Source organism: Chiloscyllium plagiosum, chromosome 42, assembly GCF_004010195.1.
Source record: "Chiloscyllium plagiosum isolate BGI_BamShark_2017 chromosome 42, ASM401019v2, whole genome shotgun sequence".
In the NCBI taxonomy this organism is placed as follows: Eukaryota; Metazoa; Chordata; class Chondrichthyes; order Orectolobiformes; family Hemiscylliidae; genus Chiloscyllium; species Chiloscyllium plagiosum.
In genome coordinates this window covers 5344522-5363030 of record NC_057751.1, presented here as the reverse complement: position 1 = coordinate 5363030, position 18509 = coordinate 5344522, and the positions used below count along the sequence as shown (strand labels likewise).

General features: G+C 47.9%; 1 protein-coding gene across 2 annotated transcripts in view; it reads right to left on the bottom strand.

Moving 5' to 3' along the window:
- Nucleotides 1–18509, bottom strand: part of LOC122543053 (anthrax toxin receptor 1-like) — a 142149-nt gene that overhangs the window by 56461 nt on the left and 67179 nt on the right. For both annotated transcript variants that reach the window (XM_043681251.1, XM_043681250.1), the window contains exons 12-13: nt 15913–15991; nt 224–319 (exon numbers count right to left, since the gene is read on the bottom strand). In XM_043681251.1, the coding sequence (XP_043537186.1) occupies nt 224–319; nt 15913–15991 (175 nt within the window). The remainder of the gene's footprint in view (nt 1–223; nt 320–15912; nt 15992–18509) is intronic.

Below are 18509 nucleotides of genomic sequence, written 5' to 3'. Positions count from 1 at the left end.
GATGCGCAGAAAAGGGTCCTTGCTTGTAACTTGGACTGCCCAGGGCTGTGCAAAGTTTGTTCTGTTTTGGCTGTCCAGCTGATTGAATCCCCATGTTGTGTGAGATTACTTACTTTGTCACTTCATGCTGATTAATCTGACTGCTGCTCCTCCCGTGCTAAGTGTCGCGTGGCTTAAAACAATGAGTTTGCAATGAGTGTGCCTGGATGAATGTTTGACTTACCACAGTACAGCACAGTGGCCAGAACCACCAGAGCAGGACCAGTGCCAGCAGCAGGAACAGGATTAAGAGTGCTATCGCCAGAATAGTTCCGTCTGACTGCAACGAGAAACACAGAAGGGACAGTCAGATTAGGAAGTCCTCAACACAACAAACATGGTAGATCTATGTTGGGTTAGCATGAAAAGCAGATGCTCTGACACATTGGAAGGGCCTGGTCTCTCTGTTTCCATCAAGATTTCTGTCTAGTTTTGTTGTTGTCAAATCCCATGTTTGGCCCAAATTTGTCCCTTTGATTTCTCATGCGTTGTAAATATGCTGAAGCCATCACGCAGTCCCTCATGCCTGTAGCAACTCAGTCGGCCAGTTCTTCAGCTAATCCCAATTTCCCAGTTTCCTTCCCCACACAGAATGGAATGGGATAAGTGAAGTGGGGGAGTGTGAGAAAGGAGCTGGGAGAGTGGGACTAATCCTTTCATTTCAGTGATGCACCGCAGCAAAGTCTCCTCAGCCAGCACTTACCAAACTCACAACCACTTCCATCCGGAAGGACAAGGGCAGGAGATAAATGGGAACACCATCCCCTCCAGGTTCCAGAGTAGGTGACTGAGGTAAACAGGATTGAGGTAACTGGACTAGACAGGGGTAAACGCAGGAAGGATGTTCCTGATGACCACAGTGTCCAGAATCCAGGGGTCACAGGGGAAATGATTTGAAACTAAGATGAGAGGAAATGCCTACACCCAGAGAGTGGGAAGCCTGTGGAAATCCTCCCTCTGAGCCACTCATCATCTTGACTTAGAACGTAGAACATTCCAGCGCAGTACAGGCCCTTAAGCCCTCGACGTTGTGCCGCCCTGTGAAACCATTCAGAAGCCCAGCTAACCTACACTATTCTCTTCTCACCCATATGTTTATCCAGTGACCATTTAAATGTCCTAATGTTGGTGAGTTCACTACTGTTTCAGGCAGGGTATTCCACTTCCTACTCAAGAAACTACCTCAGACATCTGTCCTATATCTGTCACCCCTCAATTTAAAGCTATGTCCCCTTGTGCTAGCCATCACCATCCGAGGAAAAAGGGACTCACTGCCCACCCTGTCTCACCCTCTGATCATCTTGTATGTCTCAAGTCACCACTTAACCTTCTTCTCTCTAATAAAAACAGCCTCAAGTCCCTCAGCCTTTCCTCATAAGACCTTCCCTCCATATCAGGCAACATCCTAGTAAATCTCCTCTGAATCCTTTCCAACACTTCCACATTCTTCCTATAGTGCGTTAACCAGAACTGCACGCAATACTCCAAGTGCGGCCACACCAGAGTTTTGTACAGCTGCAACATGACCTCATGGTTCCGAAACTCAATCCCTCTACCAATAGAAACTAACACACTGTATGCCTTCTTAACAACCCTATCAACCTGGGTGGCAACTTTCAGGGATCTATGTACATGGATACCGAGATCTCTCTGTTAATTGACACGACAAGAATTTATACAATGTAACCCAGTATTCTTTATTCCTGTTGCTCTTTCCAAAGTGAATCAACTCACACTTTTCCTCATTAAACTCCATTTGCCACCTCTCAGCCCAGCTCTGCAGCTTATCTATGTCCTTCTGTAACCTGCGACATCCTTCCGCACTGTCCACTGATTTAAGACGAGATTAGATTAGACTAGATTCCCTACAATGTGGAAACAGGCCCTTTGGCCCAACAAGTCCACACCGACCCTCCGAAGAGTAACCCACCCAGACCTATTTCCTGCTGACTGACGCAGTTAACACTATGGGCAATTTGGCAGGGCCAATTTACCGAACCTCCACATCTTTGGATTGGGGGAGGAAACCGGAACACCCGGAGGAAACCCACGCAGACACGGGGAGAATGTGCAAACTCCACACAGACAGTCACCTGAGGCTGGAATCGAACCTGGGTCCCTGGTGCTGTGAGGCAGCAGTGCTAGCCACTGAGCCACCGTGCCGCCTTTAGTGTAATTCACAAATTTACTAACCCATCCTTCCACGCCCTCATCCAGGTCATTTATAAAAATAACAAACAGCAGTGGCCTCAAAACAGATCCTTGCAGTACACCACTAGTAATTGAACTTCAGGATGAACATTTCCCATCAACCACCATCCTCTGTCTTCTTTCAGCTAGCCAATTACTGATCCAAACCACTAAATTACCCTCAATCCCATGCCTCCGTATTTTCTGCAATAGCCTACCGTGGGGAATCTTATCAAAGGCTTTACTGAAATCCATGTACACCACATCAACCGCTTTACCCTCGTCCATCTGTTTGGTCACCTTCTCAAAGAACTCAATAAGGTTTCTGAGGCACAACCTACCCTTCACAAAACCACGTTGACTATCCCTAATCAATTTATTCCTTTCTAGATGATTATAAATCCTATCTCTTATAATCCTTTTCCAACACCAAAGTAGGGCTCACTGGTCTATAATTACCAGGGTTGTCTTTACTCCCCTTCTTCAATAAGGGAACAACATTTGCTATCCTCATATTCTGGCACTGTTCCAGTCGACAATGACGACACAAAGATCAAAGCCAAAGATTCTGCAATCTCCTCCCTGGCTTCCCAGAGAATCCTAGGATAAATCCCATCCAGCCCAGGGACTAACCTATTTTCATATGTCTCAGAATTGCTAACACCTCTTCCTTAATTAACCTCAATCCTGTCTCATCTAATAGTCTATATCTCAGTATTCTCCTCAACAACATTGCCTTTTGCCAGTGTGAATAATGACAAAAAAATACTCATTTAGTGCCTCTCCTATCTCTTCGGACTCCACGGACAACTTCCCACTACTGTCCTTGACTGGCCCGAACCCTCGTCATTCTTTTATTCCTGACATATCTCTAGAATGCTTTCGAATTTTCCTTGATCCTACCTGCCAAAGAGTTCTTATCCCCTCCTGGCTCTACCTAACTCTCTCATTCGGTCTTTCCTGGCTAACCTGTAACTCTCAAGCACCCTAACTGAGCCTTCATGTCTCATCCTAACAAAAGCCTTCTTCTTCCTCTTGACAAGAGATTCAACTTCTTTGGTAAACCACTGTTCCCTCACTTGAGTACTTCCTCCCTGCCTGACAGGTATATACTTATCAAGGACACGCAGTAGCTGTTCCTTGAATAAGCTCCACATTTCAAGAGTGCCCATCCCCTGCAGTTTCCTTCCCCATCCTCAATCCTGCCTAATCACATCATAATTGCCTTTCCCCCAGGTATAACTCTTGTCCTGCGTTATATACTTATCCCTTTCCATCACTAATGTAAACATAACTGAATTGTGGTCACTATCACAAAGTGCTCACCTACCTCCAAATCTAACACCTGGCCGGGCTCATTACCCAGTACCAAATCCAATGTGGCCTTGCCCCTTGTTGGCCTGTCTATATACTGTGCTGAAACTGTGTTGCTGGAAAAGCGCAGCAGGTCAGGCAGCATCCAAGGAGCAGGAGAATCGACGTTTCGGGCATGAGCCCTTCATCAGGAATCGTGCCCGAAACGTCGATTCTCCTGCTCCTTGGATGCTGCCTGACCTGCTGCGCTTTTCCAGCAACACATTTTCAGCTCTGATCTCCAGCATCTGCAGTCCTCACTTTCTCCTGTCTATATACTGTGTCAGGAAACCCAACGTGCACATTGGACAAAAACTGATCCATCTAAGGTACTCAAACTGTAGCGTTTCCAGTCAATATTTGAAAAGTTAAAGTCCTCCATAACAACTACTCTGTTACTCTCACTCCTATCCAGAATTATCTTTGCTATCCTTTCCTCTACATCTCTGGAACTATTTGGAGGCCTACAGAAAACTCCCAACAGGGTGACCTCTCCTTTCCTGTTTCTAACCTCAACCCACACTACCTCTGTAGAGGAGTCCTCAAACATCCTAATACTGTTCTTGACTAACAATAATATCCTTGACTTGGAAATATACCACCATCCCTTCACTGTCGCTGGGTCAAAATCCTGGAATTCCCTCCCTAAGGGCATTGTGGGTCTACCTGCAGCTCAGGTGCTGTTGTGATTCAAAAAGGCAGCTCAACACCACCGTCTCAAGGGGCAACTAGGGATAGGCAGATGCCAATGACAACCAGGGATGGGCAATACATAGTGGCCCAGCCAGTGACACCCCACGTCCAATGAAAACGCTATTTCAAAAATAGAGAGAAAGAAGTTCAACATGCCAAACTATCTCCCTGTGAGTTTCTTTATAATTATTTACTGGCTAGGCCAGCATTTATTGCCCATCCATAATCGCCCAGAGTGCAGTTAAGAGTCAACCACATTGCCATGGGTCTGGTGTCACATGTAGGCCAGACCAGGTAAGCACGGCAGTTTCCTTCCCTAAAGGACATTAGTGAACCAGATGGGGCTTCCCCAAAATTGACCAAGAGGCCAGCTCTCTCATCCAGATTTTGGTGAATTCAAATTTCACCCATTTGCCCTGTGTGCTGAGAAATTTAGCTTGGGGGCTCAGGATTGGAACTACAGTGATCAGATGCAACTGCTTCCCTTTAAATGTGTGATTTCATAAAGGTGCCACATGAATGCAAGTCACTGCATGACTTCACCGAAGGTTGATCCATATTGTGTGCGTGTGTGTGTGTGTTCTCTTTCGGAATGGACAGTATAAAATGGAGCAGTTATTTTCCTGCTCACTGCCGGTCCACAGAATTGCTACAGTGTGGAAGCAGGCTATTCAGCCCATCGAATCCACACTGACATTCCAAACAGCAACACACCCACACCCAACCTCCTGCCCTATCCCTGTAACCCTGCATTTCCCTTGGCTAGTCTATCTAAGCTGCACGTTTTTGGACTGTGGGAGGAAACCGGAGTACCCGGAGGAAACTCACACAGACACTGGGAGTTTGCACATTCTCCCACATAGACAGTCACCCGAGGGTGGAATCGAACCCCGGTCCCTGGTGCTGTGAGGTAGCAGTGCTAACCACTGAGCCAGCCAGTGTGGGTGATTGGGCCCGACCGATCGGCAGGGCAGCTCCATTCCGAGATCCGTGAGGTTCCAGGCCAGATTTGGGAAGAGGAGGAGAGAGTTAAGTGTTTTGTTGGAAAGCCGTGCAGTGAAATCCTTGTGGTTTTTGTGTGGGTCTGAAAAATGAACACGTTGGCTGGCTTTGAGACAGGAAGTTTGCAATATACATGCTGAGGATTAAGCTTTCAGAGTAAAACAACTCCTTCGAGTTCAAGGGGGTGGCGCAATCACTGCTTGTGTGCGCGGATTTTATTCTTTAAAAATCCACTGCAGCAAATAAAGGTTTCGTTCCCGTGACACTGGCGTTCCTTGACTATCCCTGCAAAGAAGTTAGAAAGAAGCTGGGGCCTATGGCCAGGTGTGCTGGCCAACTATCTCTCGGGTAATTCCATCCCAAAGTCAGGGAATGAAGTTTTCAAAACTGAGGAAACGTTTGCTCGTTTCTCCAGGGTCCAACCTCATTTCACTGCTGCACATGAATTGCTGCATCCCCTCACTCCTCCAAAAGGCCTTCTTTATTTGGAGGATTTGGGGAATGGCAAAAGGACTCATTCCTCAGGGGATTTGACGTTTCCTCTCTCCCCCTGCTCTCCTGTCATCCTTTCTCCTTCTGTGGGGGCTGCCAGCGGCCGCTGGGTTTTCCCCTCTCTTTCCCAGTGGAAAGGAAGTGGGAGTAACTCCCACCATGAGAGGGCTCAGCTGTTTTTATTGAAGACAGGGTCGAAATACCTTAACCAAGCAGAAGCCCAGTGCCAACAAACATGCTGGGTCAGGGGTGGTCCCCACATGACAGAAACCCAGAACAATGTGTCAGAAACTCCTTTTAATGAACCGGGGGAAGGGGAGGGGAGGGGTGACCTTCACCCTCTGACCCAGCCTCATCCTTGACCCCCTGTCCGCCACCCTGCTCCCTGGCATCGTGACTCCCTGCGAGAACAGTGGCTCCTCACACAAGCACCAGGAAGTGGGGAGATGGCCCAAGCTCATGGTACCCTGGGGAGTACAGAAACAGGGCTGGTTCCCTGTTTACCCAGGGGCCACAGGGTGAGACCTCTGCTGATTGGCTATCTCTCAGGCTGCACCAAAACCCTGTGGGGGAAACACCTCACCAGTGCGGTCAGAACTTGGCGAGGGTGTGTGGAAGACCATCTGCCTGGTCTCGGTCTCACCTGCACTGAATGCCTGGTATTTTAGTGAGGAATTGAGTACTGGATGTCTTATTGCAGTTATACAGGCCTTTGGTGAGGCCACAGCTTGAGTATTGTTTGCAGATTTGGTCTCGTAGTCTGAGGAAGGCCGTTCTTGCCATTGAGAGAGTCCAGCGAAGGTTCACCCAGACTGATCCCCAGGAAGGCAGGACTGACACGTGAGGAAAGACAGCATCGACTGGGCTGGTATTCACTGGAATTTAAAAGAATGAGGGGGGACCTCCGAGGAACATTTACATCCTGATGGGTTTGGTCAGGCTTGATGTGGGAAGAATGTTCCTGATATTGGGGAAGTTCAGAACTAGGGGTCACAGTCTCAGAATAAGGAAGAGCTGCTTCACTCAGAGAGTTGTGAACCTGTGGAATTCTCTCCCACAGGAAGCTGCTGTGGGGCCAATTCTTTAGATATCATCAAGATGGAGCTGGACGTGGGGTTTGCAGATAACCGGATTAAGGGAGAAAGTGGGAGTGGGATACTGAGATTACACGATCAGCCATGGTGGTACTGAATGATGGTGCAGGCTGGAAGGGCCGAATGGCCTACTCCTGCACCTATTTTCTATGTTGAAAGTGGGAGGCGATGATTGTCACCGCAGTTTGGTGTGTTACCTCAGATCCTGGTAAGGATCCTCTGGCTCAGAGCTACACGGCCCGGCCAACAATGGAAACGTTAACTCCTTGCTGGCCATGGTGGAACTGTTCAAACCTGCAAACTGAAGGTCCTTCAGGATAAAGAGTCATGTTTCCCTCATGCCAAGGGGAGGAAGTGAACTGGAAAGCACCTTGTGTATTCCTTTCCCAAGTCACACAGGTCAATCCCATCGAAGATTGGGAGGCTCTTCCCAGTAACTCTGACTTCATTGATCCATGAAGTGGAGGTCCCAGTTGGCAAGGCCAGCATTATGGCCTGTCCCTCCTTGATCTGGAACTGACTCAGAGTCAGCAACATTGCTGTCCATCTGCAAACGCTCAGAGTCCAGAGAGAAGGGCAGATTTCTGGATGTTATCGGAATGATCACTGTCATGGTCCCTGTGCCGAGGCCTGCCTTTCAAGTCCACGTTTATTATTCATTGAATTGTCTTTCCAACAGCTGGGATTGTGAAGCCTTGTGCCCAGAGTGCCCCTGAGTGACCAGTCCACTGCAAGATGGCCACCTCCTTTTCAATGTGCCAACTGTGAGGGAATCAGCCATTCAGCCCATCGGCCCTGCTCCACCATTCAATGGGATCGCGGCACAGCAGATCACCCTCAGCTCCACCTCCCTAGAATCCCAAAAGTGTGGGAGCAGGCTATTCGGCCCATCGAATGTGCACCAACCCTCCCAAAGAGCATCCCCCCCCCCCCCACCCCCCCCCGACCACCCTATTCCTATAACCCTGCCTTTCCCATGGCTAACCCACACATCCCTGAGCACTATGGGCAATTTAGCCTGGCCAATCCACCCTAACGTACACATCTTTGGACTGTGGGAGGAAACCAGAGCACCTGGAGGAAATGCATGCCTACACAGGGAGAATGTGCAAATTCCACAGGAACAGTGGCCCGAGGCTGGAATCGAACCCGTGTTCCTAGCCCTGTGAGACAGCTGTGCTGACCACTGAGTCACCCAATGTTTCCCCGTGCCCCTCGATTCCCCCTGACTGATTAAAAACCCAGCCTTGAACACACTTAGCAGGCCAGCCTACTCAGCCCTCTGAGGTAAAGAATCCCACTTATTCTCCACTGCAACAAAACATCGCCCCTCTGATTCTCAGTTCCTGTGAGAATAAGCTCATTCCCGTCCCTGACATCCTCCAGTTTGAGAGTCTGGGCTCGAGCTTCATGCCAATGTGCCCTGTCCCAAACTGCTCAGTTGAAAGGGAGTGGGATCCCCTTTCCTGGTGGATGTTAGCCAACGGAAGGGACCCTTCGCCACTGACCTTCAGAGCAATGCCCACACAGGGAATGAAAACGCTGATCAGACAAAGCACAAACCCCTCCTCTCTCAATTTGATTCACTGCCACAGCTCACTGTTTCCCTCTGTCCCTTTTCATATCCAGCAAACGCAGTCTGCTTATTTTAACACTGTTTATTTTTGCTGGCCTCTTGGCAGTCCCTTTAAAAAGGCATTATGTTCGTTTGTGTTTTTTTTTAAAAATTGAACTGTTCCAGTTGTTTCCAGGAAGCTCAGGGATGACAGACCCATGGGTTTCATGGCTGCCTGACCCTGATGGGTTCACCAGCAGGAACCCTTCCCACATGCCTTCTCCCATCCCGCCACTGACAACAATCGAAATTCTTCCCCAGTCAACCTGCACACCTTGGGAGCCAGGCGGACCCAAACCCAGGCCTCCCTGGGCCGGAGGGAGGGACACTACCCCTGTGCCACAATAGCCCTATGACTGACCGTGTGTTATTTTGTTCAACTGTAGGCTGTGGGCAATCATTGTCGAGGCCAACATTTGGTGCCCATCCCACATTGGCTGTGGGTCTGGAGTCACGTGTAGGCCAGACCAGGTGAGGATGGAAGATTTCCTTCCCTAAAAGGACACAGTCACCCAGTAATAAGGCGGTCACCTCCCCTTTGGCACCCAAGGGTGGCAGAGAGGACACCCTCATCTTGCCCATCATCTGCCGGCCCCCAATGTGCCCTCAGAGATGACATTTGTCACCCTCCTCATTTCAAGGGACTGAAGTGGTGGGAAGGGTTAAAAGTGAAATGTCGCAATGTTGGAAGATTTAAGACAGCAAATAGCTGCTTGAAGACAAGGTGGTTTGTGTGGGGCGTCACCACAGAAAAGGCCCCTTGACTGCAGCAAAAGCAATGCAGAGTGTTCAGGCCAGGTTCATTGAAGCTGCCTTATTGTTTCAGGTCTATCCTTCCCTTTCCCCTTCCCCCCACCGCACCCCCATCCCTCTGGAAGGAGTGTGACAGGCGTATCGCCCGCGTTGCACACACGGCTGACTCACACAGGGGTACAGTCACAATGTTTTGTTTTGTTACAGAGATACCATGTGACTTCTGGTTCCCTTCCTGCCTGGAATTGAAACAGGAGATCTGCAGTGTGGACACACATGTGATTTCAATCACTGAGAGATGCTCAGGCAACACAGAGAGAGAGAGAGGAATGCTGCAGTTCCAACATCAAGCAGGGAGAGACACTACAGGCACTGTACAGTCAGCAGCTTGGGCCAGGCATAGTGGCTGTGTGCAATTGAACACAGGCATTCTCTCTCTCTCTCTCTCTCTCTGTTTTTTCTCTCTCTCTGTTTTTCATTCTCTCTCTCTCTGTTTTTTCTCTTTCTCTCTCACTCTCTCTCTCTCTGTTTTTTCTCTCTCTCTCTGTTTTTTTCTCTTTCTCTCTCTCTCTCTCTCTGTTTTTCTGTGCTAAAGGCAAACGATTCCCCGTTTGGCCAAGATAAGAAATCCACACGGTAAATGCTGGCCAGAGACACCCTGGTTTGTGATCAAGCCCAAACGTCGTTCTGACAGAAGGATTGTCTCACACAGAGTTCTTCTCTCTCTCTCGGAACCTCAAGGAAGGTCACTCACTGGCTCTGTACCACTGACATTCAATGATCTGCTACTCTGTGAGACAAGAGTAAGAGCAGGCAGATCCTCCCACAGATAACTCTCTTCGCTTGTAAGCACTCCACCATGAGAAAGCTGCCAAGGGTTCTGTGTGCACCTCTGGTTAACGGTGACTTCCTGAGGCAAACAAATCCTGAAAAGAGTACAATGACACTGATCTGTACCTATCCCCACTGCTCTATCCTTTCCCTCAGTATTCCATAAGATTACAGAGAAAAGACAGCGCTGGTGCAGGCCATTCAGCCCCACTGCAGCTCTTTATGCTACACCCTCTCTTCATCTCAGGCTAGAACCTGGATTTTCTTCCTTCCTCCCTCATGGGTTTACCCATCTTCCCCTTCAATCTAGATGTTGTGTCCACCAAAAAAGACCCTGAGCTTCCAGTTGCCTGCCAATCCAACACAGCACCGTGTTCCCTGACCAACATCTCTGTCTCAGGCTTGCTGCAGTGCCCCAGTGAAGGTCAGTGCAAGCTGGAAGAACAACACTTCCTATTTCGCCTGAGGACCCTCTGGACTCAATATCGACTCCAATAATTTCAGAGCCTGGACATTCTTTTCTCCCCCGTCCTTTACAGTCACTGTGGACCTTTCTGTACACCTGAAGTGTTCAAGTAAGACCCAAGGACCATGGGACCACAGGAAATGTAGGCCATTCAGCCCCTCTGCCATTCAATAGGATCATGGCTGATCCAGCATTCCTCACGTCCACTTTCCTGCCCTTTCCCCATAGCCCTTGTTTCCCCGACTGATCAAGAATCTCTCTGTCTTAGCCTTCAATATCCACAAGGACTCTGTCCCCTACAGCTCTCTGTGCCATGGAGTTCCAAAGACCCACAACCTTCTGAGAGACAAAATTCTTCCTCATCTCAGTCTGAAATTGATGCCCCTTTATTCCGAGACTGTGCCCTCTGCTCGGAGATTCTCCCATCAGGGGAAACATCCTGTCAGCAGTTACCCTATCAATCCCCTTCACAATCCTGGGTGTGACAATGAGATCACCTTCCATCCTTCCTCACCTCAGTGAGTAGAGTCCCAACCTGTTTGCCTTTGCCAAGAAGTGAATCCCTCCATCCCAGGGAGCATCTGTGTCAACATTCTGGGAACTGCCTCCAGTGAAACAATATCTTTTGTTAAATAAGGGGGACCAAAACTGCCCACAGTACTCCACATGTGGTCTCCCCAGCACCTTGTACACTTGCAATACGACCTCTACTCTTAAACTGCTTGAACTGCCTTGAAGTGCGGGCGAACCCTTCCTGATTCCCTGCTGCCCCTGTGTGCTAGCTTTCCGTGTTTGATGCACAATTCCACCCCCAACCGCACCCCCCCCAACCCCCAAGTCCCTTTGTACTGTAGCTTTCTGCAGGTTTTGCCCATTTCAATAATACTGTTCTTTTGTTCTCCCTTCCAAACTGAAGAACATCACATTTTCCCACACTGTACTCCATTTGCTTACTCTTGGCCATCTTCCATAACCTCATGAACTACAATGACCCCAGAACGAGGACAAGAGAAACAGAATGAGCCGAATTTGATGTGAGCAGTAGGTTGGTTCTTGGACACTAGGAGAGAGGGTAGTGCTACAGTCTCTGAGCCGGTGTGTTAACAGGAGATCCCAGGGTGCTTTCTCCTGCTCTTTCAGGACAACGCTGGGTGATGCCGACTGGCTCCTGGAAAGACTGACTTACTCCACTGTTGTATAGACCTCAACTATTTTTAAACCCAATGACACAGAATCTCACTTGGCACTGAATGCTTCAGGTCTGGTTGGAGATAAACTGTTTAATCTGCTGTTTAGCAAAACACAAGTTTCTCAAAAATGACTAATCACCCACAGAGCCTTTGAATCTAGCTGAGTTGACAAGGGCAGCTGTGGGGGGTGGAAGCAGGACGGGGGGAAGAGGAGAAAGCTGGCTCCTGTTTTTTTTTTGAAGAGACACTGATTTGAGGGACTGTTTCTGAGAATTTGCAGTGTATTAGGAGGGGAGGGGCAGCATGAACATTGCAATGATTGGAACCCAGATGGTTGTTTTCCTAAGGCGACAGTGAATGATTGCACAAAGTAGACTGCTCGTGCCTTCAGAAGGAACTCTGAAAACAACATTTCTCTTGGACATGTTGCTTTCGGGAAATTGCATGAACTCTCCGGTCAAACAGTCGCACTGCTCCATCAGGGGGTCAGAGATTCATCGAGGTGTTGAGCTAGGATAAAGGCCCACCAATTAAAACCTGCTTCCTCATGAGTCTGATTCCATTACCTAGCCCTTGGACTATCACCTGACCATCACAGGTTCACAATACTTCCTCGATGGGATGGGGTTTCTGCCTCTCTCGCCCTGACAGGCAGTCAACGCCAGATTCCCCACCATACTCTGTGTGAAAAAGATTTCCCTCACATCCCCTCGAAACCTCCTGCCCCTTCCCATCAATCTCCACTCCCAGACACTGATCTCTCCACCTTCTTCCTGCCTCCCCTGTTTACCCCCTTCATCATTTTTCCCATCTCAAACATGTCCCCTCTCCATCTCCACTGTTCCAGGGTAAACAACCCCAGTCTGTCCAATTTCTCTTCATCAGGGAAACTCTCAGCACCAGGTAACATCCTGGTAAATCTCTGTCTGCATGTTCTCCAGTGTTATCACATTCCCTGCTGTAATGTGGGTTCCACAACTGTACACAGCACTCGAGTTGTGGCAGAACCAACAGTTTATACTGTTCCAGCATTAACCCCCTGCTCTTAAACCCTACACCTCAGTGTCCCAACTGCCTCTTTAACCACTTCATTGACCTGTCCTGAGATGAGACTGGTGGAGATGCACACCAAGGTCCCTCTGCTCCTCAGTGTTTCCCTGGGTCATATGTTTATCCTGTATTCCATTGTCTTAATGCCTGAACCTTAACCCTCACCCTAATCCTTGTCTGCTGCATCACCTGATATGTATTCAGATTGAATTCCATTTGCCACTGATCAGTCCATCTGACCAGTCTCAGGCTGCCCTCCTCAATGTTTACCACCTCACCAATTATCATCCAACTGTTGACCCTACTACATTCAAGTAAAACCACAAACAGCACAGACTCCCAGTCACAAAAACAACCCTTGACAATCACCTTCTGCTTCCACTACCATTCTGGGTCCCATGAGGCAAATTTCTTGGGATCCCATTTTGCTGTCAGTCTCCCATGTAGGACCCAATCAAAAGCCTTGCTGCAGTCCAAGCTGACTATGTTGAAAGCGTTGCCCTCACTGATGTACCTGGTCAGACATGAGCTGCCCTTAACAAAAGCATGGTTAATCCCTGCCTCTCCAAACGCACATTAATTCTGGCACGCAGAATTCCTTCGAATAGCTTCCCCAGTGCTGAGGTCCAACTGACTGGTGGGTCATTTCCTGGTTTATCATAGAGGCACGGAGATGTATAGCATGGAAACAGACCATTCAGTCCAGCTGGTTCATGCCGACCAGATATCCTAAATTAATCTCGTCCCTTAACAAAAGCATGGTTAATCCCTGCCTCTCCAAACGCACATTAATTCTGGCACGCAGAATTCCTTCGAATAGCTTCCCCAGTGCTGAGGTCCAACTGACTGGTCGGTCATTTCCTGGTTTATCATAGAGGCACGGAGATGTATAGCATGGAAACAGACCATTCAATCCAGCTGGTTCATGCCGACCAGATGTCCTAAATTAATCTCGTCCCATTTGCCAGCACTTGGCCCATATCCCTCCAAACCCTTCCTATTCATATACCCACCCAAATGCCTTTTAAATGTTGCAATTGTACCAGCCTCCACCACATCCTCTGGCAGCTCATTCCATACACGTACCACCCTCTGCGTGAAAACGTTTCCCCTTAGGTCCCTTTTAAATCCTTTCATCCCCCCCCCTTAAACTTATGCCCTTTCTTCCATTCATGATGAAGGGTCCCACATTGGCTGTCCTCCAGCCCTGAGCTGCTCCTCATGTGGCCAGGGGGGAATTGAAAATATTTGCAAGCATCCCTTCTGTCGCCTCCCTTGACTCACTCAAGGCCGCCCTTTCCTCCATTCATGATAAAGGGTCCCACATTGGCTGTCCTCCAGCCCTGAGCTGCTCCTCATGTGGCCAGGGAGGAATTGAAAATATTTGCAAGCATCCCTTCTGTCGCCTCCCTTGACTCACTCAAGGCCCCAGGATACCTTTCCTCTGGCCCTGTTCGTTTCACTACTTCTCAGTCTTGATGTGCAGGAGCCGGGTGGACAAAGTTAAAAATTACATGACACCGGGTTGTTGTCCAACGGGTCAGGTGCATTAGCCAGAGGGGAATGGGGTCTGTGTGGGTTACTCTTCAGAGGGTCGGTGTGGACTTGTTGGGCCGAAGGGCCTGTTCCACACTGTAGGGAATCTAGTCTAATCTAATTTTGGTTTGTTATTTACAGTAAAAGCTTGGAATGCAAGAATTTGCCTTTCAGTTATTTCCATTGGTTGCTGGGCCATGCATGCCTTCCTGAAAATTGTCAGTGTCCCTGGGGATTGTAACAGAAGGAAGCAGCTGTTCCTTCAATCAGCCAAACACAAACACGTTCGAATAATTGCATCCTGCAATATTGCAAGAGCAAAGTCATAGAGGTCATTCCTTTCTCTATTGTGGCCTTGTTAGACACAAAGAAAGAGCAGACATTGTTTGGGAAGAAGCAGAAGGGACAAACTTGTAACCTTATCTCACTAATTTCCCAGAATAGTAAGGCACTGTTTCCCCATGATCCAGAAATGATAAATAAATCTGACATCAAGAAATGACAAAGTTGATCCTGTGCCTCAGACGGATAATATATTTTCATTTGAGAATTTGGAGTTTTAATGCAAAGGCAGAGGGATTTTTGTTTCAGGTCTGTGAAGTGAAGCTGTTTTTCATTCAGAATTCAGAAAGTCATTGGGAATAGTCATCTAAAGATATAATTTCTGAGAAATATATGACACAATTCAGCACCTCATGGGATACCTGTGGTGTTCACTGGTAATATGTTATAATGCTGAGTTTATGACAGAAAAAAAAGCAGCAGATCAGAGATCACTAGGTTATGAGAATCAAGTTTTCAGTTCAATAGAAGGGTTGAGGTCTCAAAGCTGTGAGAGTTTGTGCAGAACTCTTCAGGTCATCAGAACGGAAAGTGGGTTTAGTCCAGCAGAGCTGGGGAAAAAAAAAACTGAAAAAACTATCTCAGCAGCGATGAAGTGGGAAGATTCTGCAAGAGAAGAAATTAAACAGTTGTGAACAGAATGATATTTCTCTGGGTTTGAGTATCTGTCAAGGATAATGCTAGGAAAAGGGTTGAAACTTTGTTTTGCTGCTTTGGTTCAGATCTTTTCAAATGGATGTACATATAGTCAGTAGCTGTCAAGCTGAAAAAGCACAGCAGGTCAGACAGCATCCGAGGAGCAGGAAAGTCGATGTTTTGGGACAAAACGTTGGATACACACACAGCTTTTTTAATGCTTCATGGGGTAAACCTGTGCACGTGTTAAAGAACACTGGCAGGCACATGTGAATATTTTTGGTGACAAACAATTATGGTAACAGAATGCAAGAACCAAACACTGTCTCGCCAAGGTTAGCTCTGCGATCTGACTTGTCCACTACTTGCTTGAGCTGGGATCATAACAATCTCAGGGAATTCTTTAATGTTGTGTGGGATTTAAGAGGGGAGAAGCTGTTATTTCGGAGGATGGGGGATTTAAAATAGAAGGTTTGGGCTAGGTTAACGTCAATTCACAGATTTGTTGGGTCAACTAGCCCTTGCTTCTAAGTATCGTGAGACTGAGAGATCAGATGAGGAAGAGAAAAATCCCATGATTTTATCTCCCCAGATTGTAAAGTGTTGATAGGTTAGGGTGGTTTTACTCACACAGTGGACTGTTGTGATGGTGACAAAACTGGAGATGAAACTCAGACCCTCATTCATGCTGACCTGCAGGAAGACCACTCTGTAAGAAGACAGACAATTTTCACATTAAACTCTCACCATGGACCAAGAAGGAAAACAAACTGCTAAGGAAATGAAAGTGTTCTTGGAATTAGACAGATCACTTTGAAAGCACCCGCAGTTTTTGACACGCAATGAGTTGCTGTAATTATTGCAGACAAAGTAGGGACATAAAGAATTGAAACTGGATGGAGACCAGTCCTGGATGCCTTTGCACATTTGATGATAATGGCAATTCAGAGGGAACCTCAGATTGTGACAATGAATGATGACACTGCTCCCTCCAAGGCACTGAAGAGCTGAATGACTGAACTCCAGCTTTAAGGGAAAAACCATCCCACAGGGTCATCATCTGGCTTTGAGCTGTGCACAGACCAAGACAGTCATTTTTTTCCTATGTTTTCCAGCACCTTTCAGTCCCAACAAATCATGGTGGGAGTGCTGACTCAGATAAATGTGGAAGAGCACTTCACTCTATCGTTGGCATGTTTGATCGTGGAAGGGTTGAAAATATCATTCTCTTCTCAACTGTTTAAGCTCTTCACACACACACAGACATGTGTGTGCCCACGTGCGCGCACACACACACAGACATGTGTGTGCACACAAACGCACACACACACACAGCTGCTCCAGGGTAACACTGTGGAAACCACAATCCCTCTGTTCCCCTCCACCTTGTGTCTCAATTCTCTGAAGGGGTTCAGGATGGTTTACGTACAGAGTAACAGATAGATGGGGGAGTGGGGAGTGACAGACTGGAATCTAATCCAGGGATTCGGGATGGTTTCTCTATAGAATAACAGATTCCTGGGAGTGACTTTCAGACCGGAATCTAATCGAGGAGATTCGGGTGATATTGGCAGCACGGTGGCACAGTGGTGAGCACTGCTGCCTCACAGCGCCAGAGACCCGGGTTCAATTCCCACCTCAGGCGACTGACTGTGTGGAGTTTGCACGTTCTCCCCGTGTCTGCGTGGGTTTCCTCCGGGTGCTCCGGTTTCCTCCCACAGTCCAAAGATGTGCAGGTCAGGTGAATTGGCCATGCTAAATTGCCCGTAGTGTTAGGTAAGGGGTAAATGTAGGGGTATGGGTGGGTTGCGCTTCGGTGGGGCGGTGTGGACTTGTTGGGCTGAAGGGCCTGTTTCCACACTGTAAGTAATCTAATCATATATAGAGAGAGTAATGGATTCCTGGGAATGAGTTACAGACTACAACCTAATCGAGGTGTTCAGGTTGGTTCATTTATAGAATAGCAGCTACCCAAGAGTGAATTACAGACTGGAATCTCATCAGGATGGTTTCTGTACAGAATAATGGCGACCTGAGAGTGAGTTTAGAGAGTGGAGTGTAACCTAGCATTTATGACACAGTAACCGAATCCATAGTCATCAACTTGCCAGTGAATTCCTGTGTGATAAGGTCTGTGCAATTGGAGCAGACAGTTTCAAATTGATGGAATGTTTTTTGAACAAATTGAGGTCAAATGTTCTTGGCTCTCCCTTGAGCACTGACTGCAATTTCAAATGAAGGCCAGTGGAATGGGCGAGAAATTTGACAGGAGCTTGTGATGGAGGCAAGCACACTGTGAGGGGAAGGGGTCAGTTTCCTTTCTAAGTGCTACTCCTCCATCACCCTGGTGTAACCCAGCAGCAGCCTGATTCTATCATTGCATGGACTGGTTAACCTCATTGACACCAGCGAGTGCAGTCCTGACACTCCCTCCCAGACTCCTGAGGTTTGTTCAGTCTGTGGCACCCACGCCTGGCCTGCATGTGACTCCAGACCCACACCGATGTGGTCAACTCTCCACTGGCCTCTGGGACAATCATGGAAGGACAACATAAACGCCACCCACCCCGCACCCCCCCCAATCTCCCCATGTCTCCCATGACCAAATAATGAAGAGATTCACTCGGGGCAGATTGACTTCCTTGGCAGATCTCTGAGGAAATTTCCAGACCCTGCTTCCTCAGGATGAAGAACATCTGAAAGTGAAAACCCTTCACTTGAAGAGGCTTTGATGGAGGAGAAAAAAAAAATTGGATCAAGAAGAGGCTTTTCCTTTCCCTTAGTTTCCCAGGCAGTGACCAGCCATCTCTGTGGGACTATACAATTTTCCTCTCCCAGCTGCCAGCTGTTCTGATTTAACTTCAGAAAGAAAAAAACCTCCTGGTAGTCCATCACCAACCCCTGCTAGCTCTTTGGGTTATACTGAAGCAGACCAAGGTGCCTTGCTCAATACAAAACAAACAAATCAAAACCAGCTTGGCATCAAACTTCCTCACTCACTCAGATCCCGGAAAACCATCTCTCCAACCTGAACTCCAGGTTCTGTAAATCCACTCCAATGCAATGCACCTTTGAAGTTCCAACCTGGCTCCAGTTCAATGGAAATAGCATGGAAATATGGGAAAAGTTAAATCCCTGCCAAATCTGAACCTGGAAACATACACACACAGTTCAGACACTCTCTCTCTCTCACATTCACAGGCACGCACGGACGGACACACACACAC